Source organism: Molothrus aeneus, chromosome 3, assembly GCF_037042795.1.
Source record: "Molothrus aeneus isolate 106 chromosome 3, BPBGC_Maene_1.0, whole genome shotgun sequence".
NCBI lineage: Eukaryota > Metazoa > Chordata > Aves > Passeriformes > Icteridae > Molothrus > Molothrus aeneus.
Genome location: NC_089648.1, coordinates 56,333,703 through 56,360,615, shown reverse-complemented (window position 1 = coordinate 56,360,615; position 26,913 = coordinate 56,333,703). Strand labels below are relative to the sequence as shown.

Below are 26,913 nucleotides of genomic sequence, written 5' to 3'. Positions count from 1 at the left end.
AATGGGAGCAGCACCACAAATTGCATGTCCTTCCAGGAGTCCTTAATCCCGTGTGACATGTGCCACTGCTCACAAATCTGCACAGAGCCAGGCCTGTTTTCCACACTGCTGCACTGGGCAGAGAGACTGCCAGTGCCTTGCTCAAGCACTTCTCTGCTGGTATTGCACAGGTTCAAATGGCAGCAAATTCTCTTTTCCTCTCTCTGGCTGAGTTCTTACTCAATTTACAGGATTCAATCTGACCCTGTGAGATGTATTCATGACAAGAAACTCCAATTCACACCAGAACTCTGCAAGTGAGGTTAACCAGCATTCAGCTACTGTTGCAGGCACAAACACATGCATCTTCAATTTGGAAGCTGTGCTGGTCTGTTGCTGGGTCCTAAGAAAGCAAGTATCTAAATTTAGCTAATTCTAGCTCTAGGAAAGTATGGCAACACTCTGGAAAAACACTAATGTTTCAAATGAACTAGGAATATGATTTCTTCAATTATACAAATTTCCAATGTTTTACCATACATTCAAAAAAAAAAAAAAAAAAGAAGGAACAAAACCACTTAAAAAAAAAAGAAAAAAAGAAAAAAAAAGATAACCCAAAACACTCACAGATGTTACAGCACTGATCTTAGTGTGGGAAACCGGTGGAGTTCAAACGACTCAATGAAGAAACCTCAGCCTCCAAAAAGACCAAACCTTGACAGCGTTTGACCAATGTCAGCCCCAATGTGCTGAACCAGTCACTCTTTCTTCTCCTTGCAACACGTGTCCTTAGAAAAAACAACCTGAGCTAAATACTAGGTTTATCACCTTTGGTGGCAGGCCTTGTATGGAGATTTAGGCTGGAAGATATTTGAGTCTTACAGCTTTCCTCTTCTAGTTACCATGGCTCAGGAGAAATCTTTGTTGATAGTGATGCTGGTAATGGCTGTCAGCATTACTTGTTCTGTATCACCTTCCGTTTCACTGGCATGAAAAAACAATCAATGCTAAGCATAGTTAAAAGTATCAACTCTCCTGATGAAGCAAACTGAATCCAGCTGTTGCTAGATGATAGCACAAACCATCAGGAAATTGTATCTTAGACCATATCTACACAGGTTTCTTCCTCCAACACAGGACCTGACCAATGAGCAGAACCTCAGAATTATCAGACAATCTTTTTCCTTGTGAATTCAGGATACTACTCACTGGAGGCAGCCAAGTCTCTAACTCTTGTCCCACAAACTGATATCAAAAACACTGCCTCAAGTAAGTGTCAGCAAGAGCCAGGTGCCCAGGTTCCCAAACATGACTAGAAAACCCATCCTACTGTGGTGACAAAGAGTACAAAGGGCAAAATGCCAGAGACACTGAACTCAAAGAGCTGCATTGAGGGCTTTTTCTGCTTTCAGAGAAAATCTAGCCCTGACTGAAAGAACAGCAAGGAAAGACAACTGCAGCTACCACTTCAACCAAGTGTGAGGCAAAAGTGCTGCCTAGAGCCTCCACCCTCCTTCCCAGTGCTGGCTCGGTGACTGGCACTCATCCCTGGGGAGCAGGCAGTCCCAGCCCTGGCTCTGCTCAGTACCAGCCCCTGAGCAGAGTGCCCTGGGTGCCCTTGCTGACTCTAAGGGCAGCCCACCTCCTTCTCATCCAAGCCTTGGGAAATAGGCAACAAATTAGAACCTTTGGGGTCTAAACTGGGAGTCCTGATTCCGGGATATTTCCCATGGAGAACAGGGCCTGCAAGGTCCAATGAAGCTGTATCTTTGGGAAGCAAGCCAGTGCAGGGCCACGTGTTGCTCCACACCTTCTGTGGAGCACACCCACAGTGCAGCACCAAGGAAAGCCACCCTGGGATGCTCCTGGCTCTGTTGCTCTGTCTCAGTTGACAGAAGAGCCACTTTCAGTCCCCCTCCAATGCAACCTGGACCTGCTCAGATCTGCTCATGCTGTTGCTTAAGGAGCAGGGATGTCAGGAGCGCTTGGCCACACTGCAGAGCACATTTACTGCCCCTTCTGCCCTTTCCCTGATGTCACTTTTTTATTATGACATTATACTAAACAACAATGGGGATTAACCAACCCCGTATAAGCTTATTATAGGCTTATGCAGCCTGCTAAAGCTTGGCTTTGGATGGCATTTATTTTAATGAACCTCAGGCTGATGTCACTACTACACCCATGATTGTATATCCCCATCAAGCTCTAAAATGAATGCAGAACATAACATGAAGTTGCTTTATACAGTGTCTATACAAAGATGTCAAAATCCTGATGACATACACTGAAAAAAAAGCAGGCTGATGATGCAATGGCAAAATAAAAACGTTGAGATGAAACTAAAGGAATAATTATGGTCCATAAAAAACCAGCACTGCCAAGTGAGCAAGACTTGGTGATGATAACTACTTGCATGTACTCTGCACAGCTCACCTGCAGCAATGGATATGCATAGGCTTAACTTGTGCACTTTGAAACATGCAGTGCAAGCAAGGGAGCAAACCAGCCTATTCTACTTACCAAATATGTGGGAGGGGAGAAAGAGAATTTTCTTCAAATTATACAGTTGCACAGGGCTGAATTAGCTATGTTTAGCCGTGGATTAATAGCAGGATGTTCAACATTGAAGATAACCTCCAGAAAAATATGAAATTCAGTATTTATTTTACCTGAGAACTGAGGCAATGAACTTAGGATAAGCAGCTGAATGCAAGGACAACCTGTTCTAGTCACCTCTGTAGGAACTACAGACATTAAAAAACTGAAATCTGTACTATTTCTCTTTGCAACTCACAGACAATTTCATTGGAACTCTTTCACTGTTATTTAATGAAACCAAGAGTCTTAAACATGGGCAGTAAAACAAATATGGACTGACCAAGAAGAAAGTTAAACCAGCACTGAGTGTCTCAGCTCCTCTTATTAACTTCATCACCAAAAGACATGGCTAGGCCTGAGCTGACTCAGAAAATGTGTGAAAAGAGGTCCCTCAGTTGAACACGTCCATGGAACTTCATTAACTCTCCTTCTGATCCCAGAACAGTAGGATCCAAGCCAATATATTCTGCAACAATTTCCTTCCCAGCTAGTGCAGGCAGAGGTACTGAGTCTGCCATGTGCACTCCAGGATGCTGGTGAATGTGAATCTGGTGAAAAATTTCTACAAAACAGAAAAATAATGGTAACACTGGGCTACCTTTTCTTCTTTTTTCCTTTAATACCTGCATTTTATGTGACTACAGAGTTTTCAAACAGCTATATCATAACAGTCTGTCGCAAGTGTATTGGGTGTTTCAGTTTGCCAGACCTGTCATAATAAATTAATTACAGGATGTTGCAGAAGTGGCTGAGTTCCAGCAGCATCTTGCACAGTTTAATATAGACCTATTTCCCCATTTCAATGTATTTGTGGTTAGATAAATCCTCAGAAAATTTACAGCTGCTACACACTAGTTTATTATACTCCCTGCCTTTGCAGGAGATATAAATGCAAGAAAAATTTGAAGTCTGCTCAGAGCATAGATTTTACTGATATTGCTTTACCGGTGTGGAAACATTTTTTCCGCTAAAAGTGGCATCTGCAGCTTCTGCTGATTGTTTGCATTTGAGCATTACACAGGACTTGTAAACTTGCTTGTCACAGCCAAACACAGCAAAAATTCATTTGGCTTGACAAAGTCCTCACAAACAATCAGGTGGACGACATTTTGTATGAAATACAGAGCTGACGTCTTCATCTATGACTGCAAGAGAGAAAATGTTTTCCAGCCTCTAAAGCTAGTATACGCAAGTTGCAGCCATGATGTTGTGGCTCAAATCCTGTTCCTTACTGATTTTGCTGGAGCTTTGAATATAGGGGTCCATCTACTCTGAGCAGCTTGCAGGATTGGGACTCTACATAAACATCCCAGTGCTGGTAAACAAACCCTTCTGGAGGGAAGGGCAGCGAGCAACCTGCACACAACAAATGAACAAAAGACAAAACTCTTGTCAAAACCACTATGAGCAGAACACATCTACATGTAAGAAAGGGATCCTATGGCATTAAATGTTTGAAAGAGCAGCTTGATTCTTGAAGTTCCAATCTCTGCTGCAGCTGTTCTGCACCAGATGAAGAGGCTGGAGAGGACTGAATTAAGGCAGAGGCGCCTATCACAACAGACAACTATAAAGGTGCCTCCTGAAAACCTGTACCAGAAATCAGGGAATAAAAGCTTCATCTCTCCTAACAGCTCTGCAAGTCATAGACTACGTGGAACTCTGTAGGTTGCAGCTCAGAGTTGGAACACCAGAGAGCTAAGAGTTACTAGGGGGACACAGGATGTTGTTCATGGGTCCCGAGAGTTCATCCTGAAAGTTTCTGTAAATGGCACGAAACAAATGTTTTAAAAAGTGAAGTGGTTAAATATCTGAATTTCTAAAGTCTAAAAAACATGACTGAAGTAACCAAAGCTCTGCTCTAACACACCTACATGCTATCTTCTCTTCCTTCTTCTGAAGTTGCAATTTCTAATTGCCACATTTTTGCAAGTCTCCCCCAAGCAGCAGCTTTCTTCTGAAGTTGCTTATTTCCCCCTCTCAGACCTCCTCTTGTTTCTATTCCCTACATGCAGCAGTTTTGTTCCTAAAGCATGTATGCTAAACTCCAAGCAATAAACCTCTTTGACTGAACTAACACAGTATATTTTTACAAGTGCAGGTGTACTTAAAATAAGTCAATTTGTTTGCAATATTCTGTATAGGCACTGGACAGAATGCTAAGGGGAAAACCCTGGAGTACCAATCTTTACATGAATCCCTCCACTAGTCAGAAAATATTTCTATCCCCTCCCAATTTCCACATCCATAAAATAGGTTGCACTGCATACATACTAATTTCATACATGCTGGAACAGGATCATTAAAAAACCCCATCACTCTTTGTGTTTACCAAACAAGTGTTTTTGCTCTAGTCTGTTCCCGCCTTCAACGAAGTATTTCCTATTCACCTGAGTAATTAGAGCAGAAGGATGTAGTGAATGAAGTGCCTCATTATCAAGTTTGCATCCACGGTCCCTGCAGAATGACTGCCATGCCGGCTATTTTTCATAGCTGTCTGCTTTTGCTTGCAGTGGGCCATTGTTAACCCTAAATGATCCTGACATTCAATTCTCCATCAGACAATTGCGTCCAGCCGGCAGATTTAGTTCACTAGTCAACAGAGACTTTCGGTTGTCATGTTCCTCTGTGTTCTCATTAGCCCTTGTTTGACTGTGATCCATCCCCTACTGCCTTCTGAATTAAGTGATGCTACAAATACACTTATTATGTTTTATGATGTCTGCTCCTCAAATTATTTTAAGGAAAAAACTAAATGCAATTTGATGACTATTGGGAAACACAGGAAAAACACGGCTGCACATTTTCTTCTGTGTTGCTGATTTACACACAGTTCTCAGTATCTCTGCCCTATCATAAAAACATAATAGCCACTCTACGGTGTAACCACACACACAAAACCTACAAACACCAGAACAATGAAAAACCCATGATGCTGCTATTGCCAGGCAGCTATGAATGTCTAGTATTCACACTTTTTAAAGCAACATTTTATCTAGTTTCTTCCAGCAGTGAACTCTTGTCACCCTCTAAGGAAGTCTCACAGAGACTTTTATAACTCTTGCATTTTAATTCACACATCATGGCTCAGGGAACAATTTTGCAGGACACCGTAATGCTTCATCTAATAAAAAAAGGAAAATTTTCAGTAGGAAATATGAATCCTTCTGGAATTCTCTTCTTCCACTGAAATTTAAGTCCTCTAAGTGCTTAAGCAATATTCAGCAAATATACATGATATTCACTGTAAAGTGATTTTAGAAAATATGTAGATTGCATTAACACAGAAACAAGAAGCATTATATAAAGTTTTTTAATAAAAAACTTCCTTTTAAACCCTTAAAGAGTTTAAAAGTTTTATCCTTTTTTTGTAAATTTGAAATCCCAACAGCAATGTCTGAAGCATAAAAACTCTACTAATACCAAAAAGCAGTTCTTCTAAAAAGGAATGCATCAACCATATTTTTGAACAAAAGCTAAAAGCTGTCTTTGCCATTGTGCCACGCTCATAATTTGTTAAAGAGATTTTAGGGTGAAGGCTCTAATTTTAATACTGAAGGATCATAAACCTTTTTAAATTTCAGATATTTTTGTTCCTTTTCTGTGAAATGAATGCAGAAAACTAGCACCACAGTGACACTGTGTATAAAGGAAAAGCAGTCTCTAACCAACCATGTGGCAGGGAAGAAAAAAAAAATTATAGAAGCAAAACAAAAGCTACTGCAATTACAAGAAAACATCATGAAAAGTTTATTTTCAACTCCTGCATTTTCATGTTTGGCTCTTATCTGATTCCTTCTGCTTAATTGTTATTTGGAACTGTGCCTTGGAAGACACTACTGCTGCCTCTCCTCTCAATTTGGAAAGTGTGGCAAAGCAGCTCTATTCAGCTTCAGAGCAGTGAACATAATTGGAGCCCTAGTTCGCAAGCATGAAAGGAGGTGCTGTGCCTTTGATTAGAACTACCATCTCTCCGTGGTGTTTATCTGAAGTGTTATTTCTGTCTTCAGTGTCGACAATGGCAAATTAACATTTTACAATGCTTTCCAATGAGCTCCCAGATCTTGGCTACTGCTCAGCTCTCCCTGATGTGGAGCCTGATGTCACGCTCTGCCCTTGTTTTAAATGTGACCTAGGACATTTTAAGAAATGTAAGATGTGGAGATTTTTCCCCATTATAAAATCTCTAAATGCCACATGTCACACAGGATGATGAGCTGGAACACACTGCAGGGACATAAGAGGTGGGGAGCCTGGACAGAATCAGGCAGCCCCAGGAGTGAGGTAATTTTACACCACCTCTGACTGGGGGAAGAGACATTACTAAGTTTCCAGTACACACACGCAAGCCCCATTTAGGGCAAGGATCCATGCACACACTCCAGGCAGAGGAAAGTTAGGACTGCTGGCAAATAGCAACTACCAGTGGGGCGAAAAGAGAGGATTTGCTGCTGTGCTTTACTCAAAAGAAAAAAGTTTACAGATTTTTCTGGCTTCAAAACATGTGTAACGAAGATATTACAATATACAGCAACTAGTCCTCTGCATCTGGGTGCATTTCACACATCAGTGCCCAGCATTGTTATTTTCACTTCTTTTTTTAATGGAATCAAGTGCCCTGTCTACTAAATAAGGGCTTTCTAATTTTATGTTATTTATTGCTTCAGAGGGGGAGGAGAAAGAATTTCCTAGCAGAGTAAAAATAAACTGGACATCATCAGCCAGAAAAAATACCAACACTAACTGATAGAAAGTGTTTTGTTTAATATAAAACATAAATTATTTAACATCGTAGATAATTAGTGAAGTCATTAGTAAAAGTTCACAAAATAATACTCAAGTAAAAAAATAGAGTAATGATGCTTACAAGTGAATAAGGACTACAAGTAAAACAAACAACACAGTTGGATATGAAATATTTCATTCAGACAGAAGAAAGTGTATTTGGCATGACTGCTGCCAAAGCAGCCAGGAACTCTGACAAAACTGCAATGAATCTTTACTATGTGCAGCACACCTCATTTGAAAAATAAAACTGCCTGGAATTTGCAACACTAATTAATTTTTATAAGAACAAGTAGTCCTACTGAAGACAGTGTAGTTGCATAGGTAGTTACTCCATAACTCCCTTCAGAGCTGCAAAATGCAGTCCAAACATGTATTTGATGTCAGGAAAATATTTTTTGAAAGCTTGTGTTTTCAGGTACACCTTAATGTCAGCACTCCTTTGGTATTTTACCATTCTGAACACTCTTCTATTTAACTTACAGCACACTTTAAAATGCTACTTTAATAACTTATGTAGTGATTGGGCATGTTTTGCTCTAGATCACACTTTTTCACTTGATTCTTTGCTTGCCATGGATTGATCTACAGCCTACACAAACGCCTAAGTTTAATCAGATATCAAATTAGGAAACATTGTATTTGACAGTTTCAGTTCTTTTCCAGTCCAGTGAGGAGCTGAACCTTCAAGTTCTGTTGAGTTCAAGGAAGCCAGGGCAAAAGTCATCCGAAACAGGTTTGCACTATTGATAAGTCACAACTGGTACCATTTTGCATATTTAAGTATTTTAATTTATTTGTTTGTTGTTAATCCTGGAAGAGAGATCATAATTGCAGCCTTCAACGCGTGTAATGAACATCGGCCCAGCATTCAGAAATAAATTATGCCTCTGCTTCATGGTGCTCCAGCTCAAAGGCAATATTTGTCCTTCCACTCGTGCTTAAGTTTGAGCCTCTTGCTGCCTTTTTCTTCTTCTTCTTCAATTCCACCCCACGGGATGCAGGTGCGTTTTCAACACCATTAGTTGTAACTGATGACAGAGGAGTATCGACGCTCATTAAGTTGTGCTGATTTTCTCTCTCATTCCTTTGTATCCTTTTTTTCTTTTTCTTTGTACCTCTAGAGGAAGGTGAATATAAAAAGAGTAAAAGAAACACAAAGTTAGCCCAAATTTAGAGCTTTTTCCACCTACAGCTGATGTGTTACAGCAATTGTCTGCCTGTCCTCTTGAGCACAATGCTGAAACAACTACAAAAACTACTGTTCCACAGCAGAACAAAGACAGAAAAAACATGAAGATAAAATATGAGACCACTCCACTAGTCTACTTTTTATCATAGCATTGCTTTGAAAAGAACTGCTCATGATCTTAAAAATCAGCTCATCTTGATCAACAGACAAGAGATGTAATTAAAAAATACAAATTACCAGTCTCCTCCTCTCATAAAAGCAATTGCACTTGTTTTTTTTCCACTTTCCTAAGCTCAGACACCAAAATACTTACAATTAAATAGAGATTCCTGCTTTATTTATGCAACAAGAATAAGACACGTAGTCAAAGTGCCTAAGATTAGTTTTTCCATTTTAATATACCTGAACAAGGACAGAGTCAGAAATGGCTTTAATGTCTATTTCTGCTTATCAGCCTTCATACAGTGCCAAAAGGATTGGTCAAGCTCCTGTATTCCAGTTGATGCCTCTGACTGGTCTTGCACATGATGGCAGGGATTATGCAGATGTTACACCACTTTTATCACAAATTCCCACTCTTGGCAGAAGTTGTAACTTTAACTATAAATACGTTACGTATTTAGGTTGACTGACCTTTCAAAGGAAGGTACTGTCTTTGCTCAAGATTTGTATTGTGCCTAGCACAAAAGGGTCTTGGTTTATGACCTGAACTGTTTAATGCTGCTGAAACACATAAGCAAAGGGATGAATCAAGACTGAAGAATGTGTGTCTTTTTCACAAAAATGGTGCTGCAAGTGCTGCACTGTTAATGATACTGTCCTAACGTATCAGATTTTATAGATGAAAATGTTTACACATCAGCCTTGCTAATGAACTGATGAATATCTGCCTGTAGTTGGAACTTTTTTTAACGCTGAACTGTATACTCATGAATATGTGGATTGCTGCAGCTCTAGTACTGGAACATCCTAAGGAAAAGGTTTGAGTGTCTAAGAACCTCTGTGTCAGGATTCCTAGAACAATTTGAGGAAATACTGCTGCATGAGGAAACTAGGGTACAGAGTCATAATTATCCAGTGTTGTAAGTGCCAATGTACCAAAGCCAGTGTTCAGCTGGGTCTTGTGTAAATTTATGCAGAGCACTACCTAGTGCAGCTCAAGGAAACCATACAATGGGAACACACCTAAGGACATACTGGCTGTGCTGACAAGTAGCAGCTAATCATTACTATTCAAAGGGTAGGTTGCTATGCTATTTCCAATATAAAGCTACTCTAATTTTGAGAAGCGGTTCTCATCTTTTTATTATTTGAACATCAGATGTGATGATGTATCAAAACTTAGATTAAAATCACTTAGCATAATTTCACTATTTCTTCTAGAGCTTGCAGAAGACACATGAACTGCTTGCTAAGATAAAGGTCTACTACCATCTTGTATAAAATTTGTTTGACTATTGCAAAACCTTATTTTCCACCCAGAAATTCTCAAAAAACAGACATTTCATAAGGATACTGTTCTCATAAGCAAACCAGTAAACATTCATTTGGCTTAGCAACTTGTGCATGTAATAAAGTTTCAATTCTCCATACTTCAAGTGTGTACTTGACAACCTCTTGATTCTTAGGAATTATGCAGTAAATAAATTTCATATCATATATATCAAGGTGACATGAATCTTAAGTGTATTTTCACAGAAAACAGGAAAATAACAGCATGTTTTAGGTGTAGCAACTATTTAAGTACAGATTGGACTGGATCTCAAGTCCCGTTGATATTGCTGTTGGATGCTGAAATATAAACTTTTTCCAGTTAGGATGGCAACACCTGCATGTATGTAAACTTTTAGGGATATTTCAAGACACATGGACTGCAGCGACCAAGAAAACTAGAGTCCTGGCAGGTCATGTTTTCGGTAAAAGTAAAGTGAGAGTTTTTATGAAAAATAGGCAGCCCTGTTTCTGAGCTGTTTTATTATCTGATGTGTGCTGTATAAATACCTATAAACAGAAATACTGACAGTTTTTCACACTAGTGGCATCAGCAGTGTCAGAGGATTCTTTTCTAGCTTCAAAATAAGGCATCAGCTTGTAGTCTTTTCTGAGAAAAACCTGGTCCATGTGGTCACTGCTGTGAAGTGCTATGTCATGGAGCATGCATGATTTCAGACTGGGATCTCCATGATGCTCCTGCTCCCTATGGTTCAGAATGAGGGAGCATATTCCAGTGATTAAAGCACGTATGTGTCTTCTCTTACCTTTTTGAAATGTAACTGAAGTTACATTTGGGCTCTATTCCTTAGGTGTGATATCTTCTCAGGATAGCCCTAGTTTCCATTAAAATGAAAATGTGTATTTGGTACGACCCAAAATTCTTGAATCTTCTTAAATTATTTGTGATTCCACATTTTAAATCTGTGGTCCCACATTTTTCAGTGGATGCTCTGGAAAGGAGGTCACTCAAAATAATTTTTTCCTGAAGTCCTACCAATGGAGTTGAGTTATACCAAATTTTTGATACTGACTTCTAACAGTCTGTGTCAACCGTCACAGTAACTGTGCTTTTAAGGCATTTCCTTCCTTAATGAATATACTACTAGAATAGTTGTGTCCAAAATTCAACACTGAATTCTGTCAATGTGTAGTTGCACAGCTCACTCCTCATTGTGCTTGAAGGTTAAACTTTCCACTCACAATTTATTTTCAAATCAAGATACAGCTAGAGATACACAATTCAGATTTTGTATCTACTAATAATCTACATAATCTAAATAATCTACATAATTCTGTAAATGCAGATACATACCTGAAAAGGCAGGTTCAAATGAGGTATGTATCTGCATTTACAGAATTATGTAGATTATTTATATGACGAGGGAACCAGTCTGGAAAATGATCAGTGAAATAACTTTGCTTAGGTGACAGATACAATGGCAAACATGGGAAGTATTTTCAGATATCAATTTTTGAAGCAAAAATGGTTGCAAAAGCTAAAGATATTGTGGAAGCTCCCATTCAAAATGCTGAGATCTTATCTGCTTACAGCTTTCCCACAACAAAGAGCTACGATTTTTAAGAAATGCAAGTGTCATCATCAAAGGTGCTGCTGGCATCTTTTTAGAATGTGAAAACCTTTTGGAATCTACATTAATTAACTTTTAGAAGGTGTAAAAATAGCTTTCAGTCTGCAGCAATAAATCCTAATACATAGCTAAGGGATGCCAGTGAGCAACCCTATATCCCTGAGTTTTGATTGCCATGTACATTATAGTCCTTGCTCTTCTGGGGATGTGCATATGGATGTGAACTGTTATTTCGGGTGTGAAGCACTCTCCCACTGTTCACCCTAAAGTTAACTTCTTATTTTGCTTGAAAAAAAAAATCAACCCTTCCAAGCATTTCTTGCTTACTGTGTTGCAGGTGAGTCTCTATCTGTGTCATGTTTGGAGGCAAATTTCAGGTCCCCTGACTTACTGGTGACTGGTGACATCTGTAAAAGAGACAATAAAAGCAGGAAGGTAAAAAGACGACAGACAACAGGGCCAACATGTGCATAGAAAACCCACCAGCTTCCTGAATAAGGAGAGAATATACCTCGTTTGAAAAAGAATGTCTATCAGCCATAAAATGTTAACTCCTGTGTGGTTACAAACAAGGAAACAGTGCCCTGCTACAGAAAAAAAAGGCTGCTTGCAAATAAAAGACAGTTTTCAGCTATGTGTAGAAACAAGAGGTTATGAATCTGCTTGAAGCCAGCTTAAAACACACATTGTTTTAAAAGAATTGTTATTTGTCCTTCTACAAGTAAAAGAGCAGAATGCTATAAAGCTTTCTTATTGCATAGTTTTCACAAAAAAAAAATCTGTATTTTTTAATCCTGCAAGTTTCATTCAGAAGGAATTCAAATCGCTCCAGGTTACTTTGTAGTTCAAGGCTAAAAAGATTCCCCAAATCTGGAAAAGTAGATTCTCTCACTTCCAAAGTAGTTAGAGGGTCTCTGTACAACTTGCTCCCTCAACAAATAAACCTAATTCTAACAGGTCTCAAACCTAATGGAAGAATTCCCATAAGGAAATGTGAATGCCCTTCCTGAGTCTTCAGGGACAGATTATTTTATTAGTTTAATATTATTTTTCTGCTGACTTAGAATAAACAGGATCAAGCTCCCATTGACTCACTGAATTCATAGATTTACACAGCACACAACAACCATGTTCAAACATTAGTCATTAGAATTAGTCTGCTGTAAAAACACAGATTGCTGGATTAGTTTAGACAAAAGTCAGCCTATTAGAATACAGTAATGTAGCACTGGCAGGGCTAGGAAGAAAAATCATCTACTTCACACACAAAATCCTTCTTAATACAGTAATAAACTTGAGACTAAGTCAATGGTAAAAGTAAACACAAAAGAAGGAAATATAATACCACTGATATGAAAAATACAAGGGAGCGTTGAAAAGGGAATGACTCCAAGTAATTAATACTTCCTTCAGCATTTATAACCTTGTGGTTCCTTGCCATACATACAATCATTAGTTCATTCTGCTCGCAGTGAAAACAAAATATTTTCCAGAAAATCCTGTGTGAATGATGCTGAACCATTTTACCCACATTTTGGAGCAAATATTACAGAATCTTCTCACTATACAATTACTATAATCAAACATGAACCATTCCAAAGAACTGTAGAATTTCCTGAAGTGCTGCTACAGAAGAGTGACCTCTTATAAAAAATACACTAAGATTTTTAATACTTTCAGACACCTGAACACAGAAAATTATCCTTGTTTTACAGTTAGAAGCTTAAAGTATCCACTAAATTAAGCTGCTTAACTGAAAATTCTTATGATCTGTTTTAAAAAGAACTCATCACAAAGCCTTTCATATATTAAAGCACAGCTTTTTAGTATGAGTACCAAGGAAAGAAGAGCACACAATTGGAGGCTTTCAGATAGCTGTTCATCTCACATGGCAACTCATGAGAATTCCTAGGTCTGTGGAGACAGACTCCCAACACTCCACAGTACTGTTTATGACTGTTTTTTTACTTCGTTCCTACAAACTTTCAAGCATGTAACAAAGGAGGAACTAGATACTAGATGTTTATGAATCAACCAGATATCTCTGCCACTACCTCCTTTTGTCTGTCCCACACACCTTTGTGTCCCTCTCAGTCTACTCCTTGACCTTCTTTTCCCATCCTAGTGATGTAAGAAATAGTAGTACTGAAGAAACAAGGGGATCAGTGGCAGATGCAAGGAGGCAGTGCAGGAGCTGGTGAAACAAGGGGATGAAGCATCAGGAGGAAGAAGTGGAGGCTGGGAAAACACGCAGATCTTTGGCAAAGGATGTGTGGTAACACACACTGGGAACTCACTAAGGACATGTCAATGTCAGGAGCAAGCCAGGGAAGGCTGGAATATGGAGGAGTTGAGGAGGCTGTTGATCTCATCGTTGTCCATTTCTAAACCTCTCAACCACTTGTTATGCATGGGCAGATCTCCCAGGAAGCTCCAAAGAGCTCTGCACTGTCGTCACTGCCTCTGTACTAAGATGCAGTAAAGCTGGTGCTTGAACAGGCATGGTGTGAGCCAGACACTCCTCCAGATCACAGAGCTTAAATATTAATATAGCATTATTAGGACAGTGTTTGCTCTAAAGAAAAACATCCTAATGTTTCAGACACTTCTGAATATTTTTCTGTTCACAAGAACAAATGCTGAACAAAAAATGAGCTTATTTGTACAGTGTCACTAATGGTGTTCAATTTTGTTGCCATGCTCTAATTCTCCCCCCATTTGTGAGATATAGCCCACCAGAAGAAGAGAACATTAGTTCATGTCAATTGTAGAAGCTTGGCTTTTCCAAAGGGTTTTTTTGCTTTATGATCATAGAAGTGGAATTTGTAAAAAAGTACATATTTTCCTTTTCTAAAGGGCTTGCTTGCTTTACAGCTCTTTCATTTCATACTTAACATTCTCTCTTGCTGCCACATAAGAAGCAACCAAAGCAATATAAATAAAGGCAAAATACACAAAAGCATATCAAGTTCCTGATCCCTCCAATAGAATCCACAGCAGTAAATCAAGCACTAAATCCTTCCTCTGCAACTTGTGGGAGCAATCAGGTATTTCAGAACACACTTTCTAAAAGAGCCTGAAGCAGAGGGCATCTAAAGGAAATACTAAGGACATAGTCCCATCCCAAATCTATGTTTTTGGTGGTGCTTTCCTCTAGGCTGTGCAGAGCTGTCCCTAAGATTGGTCTGCAGAGATTCTCTGGCAGACTAGGAGGTAGATGGACAGAATAGAGTGGTGCAGCAGGGAATCTATTCAGATGACTCAAGCCATGACAGTAAATGAATTTGCTCTACAGCCTACAGAGGAACTCTCCCATAGAAGCTGTTTCTACAGAACTTCATCTAATTAAAAACTCATTGGATCACAGATGGCAAGAATGAACATGTCTCTGTGCCTTTTCATGCTCGCCTTTAGGACGCTACACTCAGTACTAATCCTGTATCTTGTTTTCTATGATGCAGTCCGTGGATAAAAGATTCACAGCCATGTATTTAACTACCCAAAACTATGCCAATGCCTGCTGTCAAAACTGTTCTAACAAGTCAAGTTCAGGAGAAATGTGACACCACACCTCACCCATCATTTTCTTCCCTGCTATTATGCATCCATCCCCACATTTCCCCATTAAATGAACAACTGGCAGAGACCTTTGCTACCAGAATTACATATATTTCTTTTGCCATGACCTTCCTATTTAAAATACAATTAACTTACAATTACTTCCCCCCCCCTTTAGTGTTTTTAAAGCACAAGCCTTTGTAAATAAGACTGACAATATTCTGGCCCTTATATCTAACAATATTAGCTTACTTGTGAGAATCTAGAAGAACCATGGCTCAGTATACAAGACAGACATTGGCATGAATTTCTTTTTTTTGCATAAAAGGAAAAGTCTGTTGGGTGAAAACCAGAGTTTTCAGTAGTCATGGCTTAACGCCAACAAATACTGCATCTCAGAAATCAAATCTACTACATGAGTTTTTGAGGGACAACAAAAGGAGGAGGAGGAAGAGTGGAGACAAGATCCTTCAGATTGAAGCAGTATGGTTTAGAACACCTGTTTTCAGTTTTAATAATCTGGCCTCTGGGAATTTTTATGGGAATTTATATTCACAGCTTTGCATTAACATTTGCATTAAAAAGTTCAATTCTCTTCAGCAAGGGCCTAAGAGGACCCAAGGAGAAAAATGGTAAGGGAGAAGTCAGGTTGCTCCTGAGATATGCGTCACTTAACAGCATTTTTGGTTCCACTTGACCAACTCAGTGGCTCAGCCTGATTCTTCCTATCTTTAAACAGACTGGTCACCTACAGTAAACATCTATGCACGAAGTTCCCCCTTCTCTTTTTTCCCCCAACAGGTATTGATTTGCTTATAAACCAGATACCTTCTCCTTCAATGACTCCAGTAGTACTATAGGCACAGGTGTAAGTATTTTTTGAGACAGAACACATAGCTACCAGCTTACAAATAAAGTAGCACCACACTTAAGAGAGAGTAATTCAACTTGCACATGCAGCTGATATGCTGGAGGGAAGGGATGCCATCCAGAGGCACCTTGAGAGCTGGCTCTATGCAAACCTCATGAAGTTGAACAAAGTACAAAGACCTATACCTGGGTTGTGGCAATCCCAGAAACACCTACAGGCTGGGCAGAGAAGTGACTGAGCGCAGCCTTGTGCAGAAGGATTTGGGGGCGATGCCTGATGACAAACTCAACATGAGCCAGCCATGTGTGCTCACAGCCCAGAAGGCCAAACAAATCCTGGGCTGTATCCAAAGGAGTGTGGTCAGCAGGTCACAGGAGGTGATCTGGATTCTCTACCCTGCTCTTGTGAGACCCCACCAGGAGTGCTGTGCCCAGTTCTGGACATGGAACTGGTGGAGTAAGTCCAGAGGAAGGTCACAAAGTTGATTAGAGAACTGGAGCACCATCACTACAAAGACAGCCTGAGAAAGTTTGGGCTGTTCAGCCTGGAGAAGAGAAGGTTGTGTGGAGAATGTGTGGAGACCTCATAACCTTTCAGTGTCTCAAGGCCTACAGAGAACCTGGAGAGGGACTCTTTTTCTGTGTCCTGATTTCAGCCAGGGCAGGGTTAAATTTTGTGCAATAGCTGAGAGGGGCACTGCCAGGACCCAGATGTGATAAGACCTCATATCATTGCCAGGCGTGGGGGAAAAAGGACTCTCTTGGAGAAGCTTGTTCCTTCCAGTCCGAAACTTGGTGAGCAGAAGCCATCTGGCACTAATTTATTGTAGCAGGCTCCACAGAGAGCATCTTTGGATGTGAATCACTCTCTCTTTTGTACACTTTTGTTATTAACATTGCTGATGTTACTGTTCATTTTCTTATCTCATTGCTGTTTACAGTAAATTCTTCTTATCGCAACCCATGATCTTCACCTTTTGTGCTTCCAATTCTCAACTTCATTCTGGTGCAGTGGAAAGGGGGAAGGAAGCGGGAGCAAGAGACTGCTGTGTGGATTGGGAAAGCCTCAGAAAGCCTCACAACAGCCTGTAATGACAGGACAAGGAATAGTGGGTATACATGGAGAGAGGGGAAGTTTAGGTTACATATTAGGAAGAAATTTTTTACTGTGAGGGTGGAGAAACACTGGAACAGGTTGCCCAAAAAAGCTGTGGATGCCCCAACCCTGCAAGTGTTCAAAGCCAGGTCAGATAAAGCCTTGAGCAACTTGGTCTGGTGGGAGGTGTCCATGCCCATGACAGAGGGGGTTGGGACTGGATGATCCTTAAGGTCCATTCCAATCCCTTCACATTCTATGATTCTATCTCAAACAGTACAAACTACATTTTAAAGGAAAAACAGAGTACTAAGAAATAGGAAACTAAAGAACTCAAAAGCTAAAATATGTTAATATTGGGTCAAGATTTAAAAAATGGCCCATTCCTTATAGATGGTGCCACAGCAACATTTCCTTCAGATGAATGATTTCTTAAAGAATAATCAAAGTAATTATTACTTCAAAAATAGGATTTATAAAGAAATATCTATTTTATAATGCCATTAAACAATATATGTGGAAGACTACACAGTAGCTTTGCAGATTGATTCTAGAAAAGCAGTTTCTTTCAGACCAGATGTCAATACCTGCAGAAAGAGAGATCTGTAATCATATTAGCTAGGAATGAAGCCCAGAATTATGAACTTCACTACAATACATTGTACTTCAATTGAAAATCACTTTTTTTCTGCTATCTCCCTGAACCTTGAAAATGAACAGACTTCATGATGCGTCAAAAGTCTTCAGCTCTATTCACTGCAAGAGTTTAGTTGTATTAATTCCTTAGTATTTCCCTCATTAGCATAATCACATCTTCCTATTTCCCCCTCCTCTTCCTAAAAGATAATCAGTCTCTGAAGTGTTCCTCAGTAACCTGAAGAAAGGTAACATTAATGGAGAAAATAGAAACAATACAAACAATAAAAGTGTTTATGAAACTAACAGAAAAACTTCTAGCTATTATTTTTGAAATATGGAACAAGCTTTTCATGCTTTCTAAATTTTTAGATTCAATAAATAAATGTTAAGCCCACAAAATCACCTTCATGTAAACAGCTCAAGCCCAGAGGAAAAGCATCAATTGCTTGGCAGTTTAGTTTCAGACACACTGGGCTAAGTATTCACAAAGTCTGACAAGGACCTCCTCTAGGGGAAGAAGAGTGAGACCATGAATTATTTATGTGAACAGTGATAATCCCTAACTTTGTTTAAATGTACATGGAATCAAGTTTTGATGACCTTTGGGTAGATTATTCAAATTGTGCAATAATAATGTGGTTCTTGCCAGTAAGCCTTTTCTTTTTTTTCTATTTACATCTTCACATCATTTTCCAAAGATAAATATACCAGAAAAAATACTTTATTACACTTTTAATGGAAGCTTTGAATTTACTATTTTGTCTATTACTACTTCCTACTATTCTCATGTAACATGGCATTGCATATTTAATATTCAGAATCCAGCTACATGTATTTCATGTAGTGAGTGGCCACTGAATTATAAAACATGTTCACAAGATCTTACAGCCAGCAGAAAACTTCTGGGGAAAAAAAAATACTCTATAGACTCTGAAATGTTTCTGATTGGCCAAAATTTTGCAAAACCCACACTATGGTTTCTAATAGAACCCTATCTGAATTGCTGTCCTTTCCACCTTCATCTTAATGAACCCAAAAACAAGACACTAACTGGAGCAGCCAGTTGATAAATCCATCTCTATTTCTTGGAATTCTTCATCAGTGCAGTGAGAACTTCACTCCATGAAATTTCAATTGGCAGTTTACATGCATGTTGTAATTAAAGATCATTATGACCTAATTTTGTGGCTCAGGAGTTAAGTAACTCCTAAGGCAGGAAAACAAGGTTTGCATAAAATTATTGTTATGAATGCAAAACTGATGGTAGAAAGTATTTTGAAAGAAAGTTCTTTGAACTAAAGCTTTTCTAGAAATTATTTGCAAAGCTTAATATTGGATTTTAAGTATTACACCCTCTTCTAATGTTAATAATTCCACTTTATTCACTCATAAAGCCCTGACGATTCGCTAGATATGCATGTGCAATATCTGCAGTTTTAAAAACTATTCTTAATTAGACTATCAGGTATTCTTAGTAGTTAAAACCATAGTCATAGTCAATATTTTAAGTGCCTTATTTAGTCTTGAACAGTACCAAAATCTCACAAGTAATTGCTAGGATGATTTTCACAGTAACTGTTTTGCAGTCTTAACAGTGTAAAACATTTGAGTAATCCTCAAAAAAACCCAGAAAGAACAATAGATATAACAGACCTAGGTATAACTAAGTATTTGGGAAAACATGCTTGTGTCCCAAAAAAACCCAACTAAAATATTAATTTATATTTTACTGCTTGTGTCAACAACTTAAGCAACAACCTAATTATACTCAATAAATGTTTTTGGATTAAAAAAATAAAAGCTTTTCTGCCAAAGCAAGGAAAAAAAAAACCCAAACCAAACAAAACCCCAACAAAATGCAGGGTTTTACTAAATTTTTCTTATCTCCCATATAAAGGAAATTGGCATTTCCCTTCATCAGGTCTTATACTGAAAAAAAGTGAAAGGATTAGGAAGAAAAGTTGCTGTGTCACTGCTGCAAGACAGGAACTGCCATAACTGATGAGCCCCCTCAGTGGTCATCTTAGCAGTTTTGTCTCAGAAGTCTCTGGTATTGCCTAAAGCCAAAGCCCTGTAAAACTTTCATTCATTCTGGCAAACAGCTGAATGAGAAGTTGTTTCTTCCGTGCAGAATTCTGCAGCTTTTGTAAACCTATTACATTTCAAGGCATCGAAAGTATTACAGAGATTTGATTCATCATTGGTTAAAGTCACTATCCTCTTGATGGTTTATACAGTGCCGATGTGACTTGAAATTTAAAAAAATCCACCAAATCGTTTTTCCCAGCCATTCCAATGCTTTTGAAATCTCAGCCATTACCTCAGCCTAAAATGTGTTATTAAAGCGATTAATCCCTAAGCACACACATTTAAGTGTCTTGTAGTAGTTGAGTTCAGCAGGGTAACTAAGTATGGCATAAACAAAAATTTCCTTCTACCAATAGTAGATGTGTTCCATTCCAGCTTAATGCTCCCTGATCTTGTTTAACAGCAGAAGGAAAGAAAAGTGAAAGAAAGAAGAGTGCACTGACTTCACATCAGGTATTACTTTGTATGCCCTCTCCAGTGTTCATTCTTTGCTAGTTTAATCTCATATGTATATCCCCTTATATAATTTTTTCTAGGACCTGTTTCACAATTTCCCTCTAGACTCTGTATGATTTTGTACTACCATTGGCTGCTGTGCAAGATAAAAGCAATGTATTTGCTTGGTTTTGGACTGATACTGTACATTTGATTCATTATGTCTTTCTTGTAGACTACTACAAAATTCCAACTAATTATTAAATATGTAGTTAATTTAACTCAAGGTACAAGCAGAATTCAATTTAAGAGCATTTTAATTAAATAATGTTAAAACTCAGCATTATTAAAACAAGTACTACCAGTAATAAAAAAACTAGTGTTAGAAAAAAATGTCAGCCATAGACACTTGAGAAATTCTAAGCAATCGAAACTAATCAAATGTTGCTTCTCACAAAGCTGAATAACAAATATGGGTTGCAAATGTTAGTAACAGTAGCTGGTGTACATAAAAGTATTGTGATACAGTAAATTGACTAAATTTCTACCAGATTAAAACAGAAAAACGTATGTGGATAACAATGACCAAGTCTAATAAAAATAGGTATAACAACGCTTCTCTCTCTCTTCTAATTCCAGTCTACCTTTACAGAAGTATCTGGAAGTAGAGCACCCTTGCTGGATAATGGTTTACCTAGGAATTTCTCAGGTACAGAGATGTAAAGGATACTTCAGATTAATTACTACTACTACTAGTGATTTTTCAAGTATAGTTAGGAACAAAACACCGAGTAATTCAATTTATAGCAGCTGGCTCCAAGAAGACAGCCAGCTTCAACAAGATTGCCAAGTGAGTAATCTCAATAACTTCTTAAATGCTATCTCTATATTCACCTACCTAAAAACAGAAGCTGCACAAAAAAGGTCAACAGAAATAGTCTTGAATGTTTTAACCTTGAACACTGCAATGCCTTTTCCAGCCTAAATAATTCTATGATTGTATACACCATGGAGCAAAGATTAGATGAATCATTTGAGAAGTCCCCAAAAGTCGTAAACTAAGCAACACTGAATATGCTTGGAGTCTTGCAAATCAGATACAAAATATTAGATTCAATTTTAGGAAAGTACATGTTCAAATAATTTGAAAGAAATCTGAGCAATACTTTTAAAGTAGTTGTGTTAGTACCATGTCAGTAAATGAAAATGAAAGTTGTGGAAAGTACACTTATTAAGGATACAAACATTTTGATATAAAAATTTCTTAAATTCTAACAGTTGGTGAACTAATTTTTAATTACTTTTTTTCTTAGAAGATATCCCATGTTTTAAGACAATCATTAGTTTTATTTCACAGAGGAGAAACATAAGCATGAAAAGTTTCTAATGCTCTGAAGAAGAGAGAGTTAATTGGCCTGCTTTGCATATAGTGAAATCTCTAAAATTCAGGGAAAAAAAAGCCCAGTCCATAAAAATCAAATGTCCATTTCTTTTCCTGGACTAAAACCCGGGTCCTGTTTCTTTTTCTTCTGTCCATATTGTATATTCTGACTAACAAAAAATCACAGAAAGAGAATGCTTATGCACACATAACCTCTGTAAATCTGGAGTCAATGGGAGATTTGCCACCCATTAGAACAGTGGAAGTAAGCAGGATATTTAATTGCCACACAATGGAACAGCTGATTCCACACAAGATAAATATTAAACTACTATTGGAAGTACACCTACTTGCCTGGAATGAGATCTAAACATAAGAATTTTTTACATAAAAGATCAAAAATTAATACAGTCCATATGGCACACAAAATACAAACTACCTCTAGTTACAGAATCCTTACTTCTCAAATTATTACCTTATCTAGTGTCAGAAAACCTTCCTCTGCTTCTGTTGATCCTTCTGGTAGGAGAGGAGCAGAATCTGGTATTAATCCTGAAGGCTGTTCTTCATATTCTTCTGAAAAGAGGAACCATAATTCACCATTATTAGAGCTATGAAAGAATTTGTGAACCACCATGACATTACAATCTAGCCAAAACCAGGATGTGAACAAAACCAGGTGAAAAATGTCTGAAGGCAAATGTATGAGAATTTATCCCATAAACCTTTATTTATACTAGCAAGTTTAGATTTAAATGTGATGTATATATTGGTTACTGTATAAAGCCATTCAAACATTTACCTAAGAACAAAGTCCATACTGTTAAGAAGCAGTGAATACTTAACAAAAGTATCTTACATATTTCTTTTGATTCAATAAGATGATCATCAACTGCAATAGCTAATTATTTACCAGAGATTTTTTTTTCACAATTGTACAGCTGCCTCAAATATTTTGTTTAGGTTTTGTCTTTCTTTGTTTTTCAGAACACTTTTTAAAGGCCCTCACTGAAGACTCTTCCTTCACGCTTCTCTCTGGGTTATCTTACAAGGAGGAAAGGCAGGGCAAAGTGCACAGGATGTAGAAGGAGAAGACAATAGGGAAGTGCATAGTAAATCTAACTTTAATTGACCCCATCAAGTGAGCACAGTGTTATGTGCAAGTGTTTTTTAGGAAAGAGGCTTAAATACTAGATTTCACTTTAAAGACATAGGGAGGAACTAAAAAATGGGGAAAACCATCTTGAGAAATGTTGGGTTAAAAGATTTCTAAATACCAGTATAACTGATAGTTTGATAATTTAGGAAGGCAAATGAATTTTTTGTAGTGTGCAACCACAAGCTGTGTCCACAAGCTGAATATTTAAACCAGCACAATGAGCATCTTTACAGCAGTGGACTAAGTAGGATGCTTCCTATATTATTTGTTCAAATTCATCTAGGTTTGTCTGTATCAGTTTAATCAAAACTGTTTTAATGAAAAGGACCTGGTAGCAACTTCAATGCTCAAATGTGAGATTTAACCATTACTGTTCTTTTAAAACTTCATACTGAAATCCAGATATTTGGGAACTGAACATTCTCCATTAGAGCAGGAGGAAAATTAAGAGTTTGTACAAAAGCTAGATTTAATGGAAATTGCCTAAGAAAAAACCCCAAGACGTTTGCAAAATGTTCTGATGTGTTCTAAAACATTGTCAAGCTGGGGCCTGAAAGAGGTGGCTCTGTGTTAGAGGAGACAAGGGATCAATCCAGCTGACAGATAATTAAGTCAGTAATAAGCTGACTTATTCCATAAACTGAAAGTGCAATGGTTAGCTAACTTAATACAATTTTTGCACCACAATAAGTCATCATTATGCCACGTGTGTACTACATAAATTCCTATCTTCGGAACAATAAGCAGAACAGCACGGTAAAATCTTGGAGCATCAGTTAAACCCACACCGGTATACCAGGAAGACAGCAGTAAACTTACTTTCACCAGCCACATAATTAGCTGGAAAATAGCCTTGCTGTCCATTTGCTAGGCTGCCAAACCACCAGTTATCATTATCTTTGTATAACACTTGGATAATGTCACTGCGATGGATGGTTAGCTCATCTGATCGATGCGCTGTGTAGTCATAAAGAGCCACTACCTAAAAGAGAGATAAGAACACCACAGCTTTATCACAACCATGCCACAGAGAAAAAAGCGCAACATCCACTTCCTCTTGCAGAAAAGCAGCTGAAACCAAAGCTGCACTTTGGTAAAAGCTGAGGCTGCCTCAAGTTTTGCTAATGGGATCAGGGGTGGTGGGAAAGCAGCAGGAGAGGCAAGATAAAGGACTGTGGGATTGCAGAAATGGTTAAGAACATTCAATTCACTAAGATTAGCTTCAAAACAGCAGCTGTTAGTTTTATAAGCAATTTGCTTGTGAAGCAAAAGGGAAAAAAAAACTTCATACAGTCACTTTCTCAGAATTGTTACACCACCTTCAGATCCCATTCTCTGTGTGCTCATGAAGCATATGTGTTTGAATAAATACTTCAACAGTATGACAGCTTTATCCAAGGAAAAATTTAATACAAAAAGACATTGCAAAGTTTTGCTTTGATCACTCCATTTTTTATTTTTGCTTTTCTATTTTTCATTTGTTTTGTTTAGCAATAAGCATTTGGATATACAATTTTATAAATATCTGCAAAAAATACATTTATATTCCATTTCACATAATAAATCTATTTGACAGTGAAATTCACTGCAGCTATACTTTTATGAAAAAAAGTACTAACAGTCATCAGGACCATGGATACTACATATAATAAACTACTAGAAGCCTGCTTTCTACGCTGAATATGAAAATATCAAGTACAATTTCTTATTTATTTCCTATGCCTTATGAAGAAAAATCTGTCCTAGTGAACTCTGAGCAGAGAAGCATGAAAGGAAAACAAATGAACTGAAAGAATAACGGAATTGCTCACTTCCCTCATCGTAAGTGAAGAGCAAAATTATGACCTATTTTACACACAGAATGCTGCTTCCCTACCTACAATCTTCACCTCATATTCCTCTAATAAATTGTAAGTAGAGGTCATAAACAGGGATCATTAGGAGCAATAGGAGGGGTAATGGGATTGAAGGAGACAGCAAAGTTATGATGATACAGATAGGAAAAAGCCCTTATTTTTTTATTACTCATGCATGCAGAGTAATGACTGCTGAGTTAAGACTGCTGAATTCCACAGTGCTATTTATACTTGTATTTCTGCTTTGAGCAGGATCACCTGTGAGTTGCATGTGTAGAAATATAGCCAATGTCACTTGTATTTCCATAATTCCATGTCACCAATTAAAGAGATTAAATCAGTTATGAATGGGAAAAGATGGAAGTGATTCTACCATTGTAAATTTTATGTGGAAATTTGTGAGCTGGTCAGCACTAAAGAATTAGTATCAGCATAGTTTTCAGTAGACTGGAAATTTACCTAAATATGCATTCAGTAGTCTTGAATTTACATAAAGAAGCTAAACTACAGAATGTGTTTTATCTTAACTCTCCTCCCTGCATTAGGAAAGCTAACAGTAATTTTGAGTGATATTGGCAGAAATATGAACTGTAGAACAGAACCAAGCTAAACCACACTAATGAGCACCATGACCATGTCCAGTAAGAGGTGCTCTAACAGTGCCCACTTCAGTTAAGTGACAACCTCATAAAAACCATGAGGTCACTTAAGGGAAAAAAACCCAAAACTCAAAATGGAATGTAGGAATGCAACACTAATTACTTGGCAGCATGAAAAACAATGAAAGGCAGAGCAAGAACTACTTTTTTTTGCCGGGTCTTTTGCAAGATACTTCTGGTGCAAATGCTGTATTTTTTAAAAAAAAAATTACAAAAATTCAGTCACACATGGAAACTGCCACAAACAGTTCAAACCAATCAAGTCTGTCTCTCAGAAATAAGAAATTAATATATCAATGTGTCCTGTAATACAACTGGCTTAGTAAGTCTGGCAATTGAAATAAATTGTGAAATTGCCATTATATTCTCTGTCAAAATATGATCAGAAAAATGACCATAACAGGATATAAGAAATGCACCTCAGAACTAAAGAAGAATTTATACCACAAACAATTATACCTAAAGCAGTGGTCTTTTTTCTGGACTTTTTTCTTTAAATTTCTGGACAAATGTAAAGATTTGTCAAGTTCTATTTGGGTCAATGTCCAAGCAAAAAGTAAAAAAAAAAAAATCTATATTCAACAAAATTTTATTATATTGTTTTTCAAGACTGATTAACCCAGAAGTAATGTAGTAATGTAGTTATGAACATCTTTGTAAGAATTAAAAAATCTATAGTAGAAAAAAAAGTCCTCGGGATCATGCTAAAAGAAAGACATGCTTTTGAAAGCGGATACAATATAACAGGTACAAAAGATATTGCAAAAAATTACATAATACTTACTGTCTCTTGCCCGGGTGGACAACTGTTTCCTCCTCCCACTCCCAGTGCAGCCAGGCTGTCCTCACTCTAGAAGAATAAGTTGTTTTAAATTTTAATATGAAGCATTTTGCTAAACTATGATTGTATTTTCATTTTTCCTGTAAGACAGTAAGAATTATCTACAACAAAATGCTTTTTTCAAAAATGAAAAAGCAGCAGTGATGTTAAGCAAAACTGAGTAATATTGGCTATTGGCTGGTAGATGTTTAGAAAAAGATATTAAATTTTTCAAGTATGTACACTGCACTAAAGACACAGCTGGACTGAAGACTGTGCAGTCCAAGCTTGTTTGCATTGCAAACACTACAGCAGATATTTAAGAAGTTGTTGCAGTGGACTTTACCTCTGAACCAGTATGCAAAAATGTCACTTCCATATAATGGAGAATTTTAGGTTGGTCTTAATAAACAGTACTTTAATTCTAATTGTTCTATCCTCACCACTTGCTCTTCAGACTTTCAATGAATTCAAAAGAATAGTAGGTATATATTGCAATAATCAGGATAGCCTGTACCTTAAAACAATTTGATTTCTGAAAATAATCGAATGCTTAAGCTAAAAGATTTAGAGTAGAAAAATTATGAAAATTAGCAGAGGAGCAACAGACTAGGGGAAAAAAAGGAAGAGGTGGAAATCCTTTGCTGGTGTTACTTAATTTTTTTTCAATGGTCTTTTAAACAAAGGGGAAACCAATTTCCCCTTTGTTTTG

At 37.7% G+C, this 26,913-nt stretch overlaps 1 protein-coding gene across 1 annotated transcript in view; it reads right to left on the bottom strand.

The window, feature by feature from the left end:
• Positions 1-7,324: 7,324 nt before the first annotated feature.
• The window catches only part of AHI1 (Abelson helper integration site 1), an 85,943-nt gene continuing 66,354 nt past the window's right edge, over positions 7,325-26,913 (bottom strand). Inside the window, exons 21-25 of the mRNA XM_066546986.1 lie at positions 26,166-26,231; positions 23,686-23,848; positions 22,183-22,283; positions 11,968-12,047; positions 7,325-8,485 (exon numbers count right to left, since the gene is read on the bottom strand). Coding sequence (XP_066403083.1) covers positions 8,248-8,485; positions 11,968-12,047; positions 22,183-22,283; positions 23,686-23,848; positions 26,166-26,231 — 648 coding nt within the window. The 3' untranslated portion in view covers positions 7,325-8,247. The remainder of the gene's footprint in view (positions 8,486-11,967; positions 12,048-22,182; positions 22,284-23,685; positions 23,849-26,165; positions 26,232-26,913) is intronic.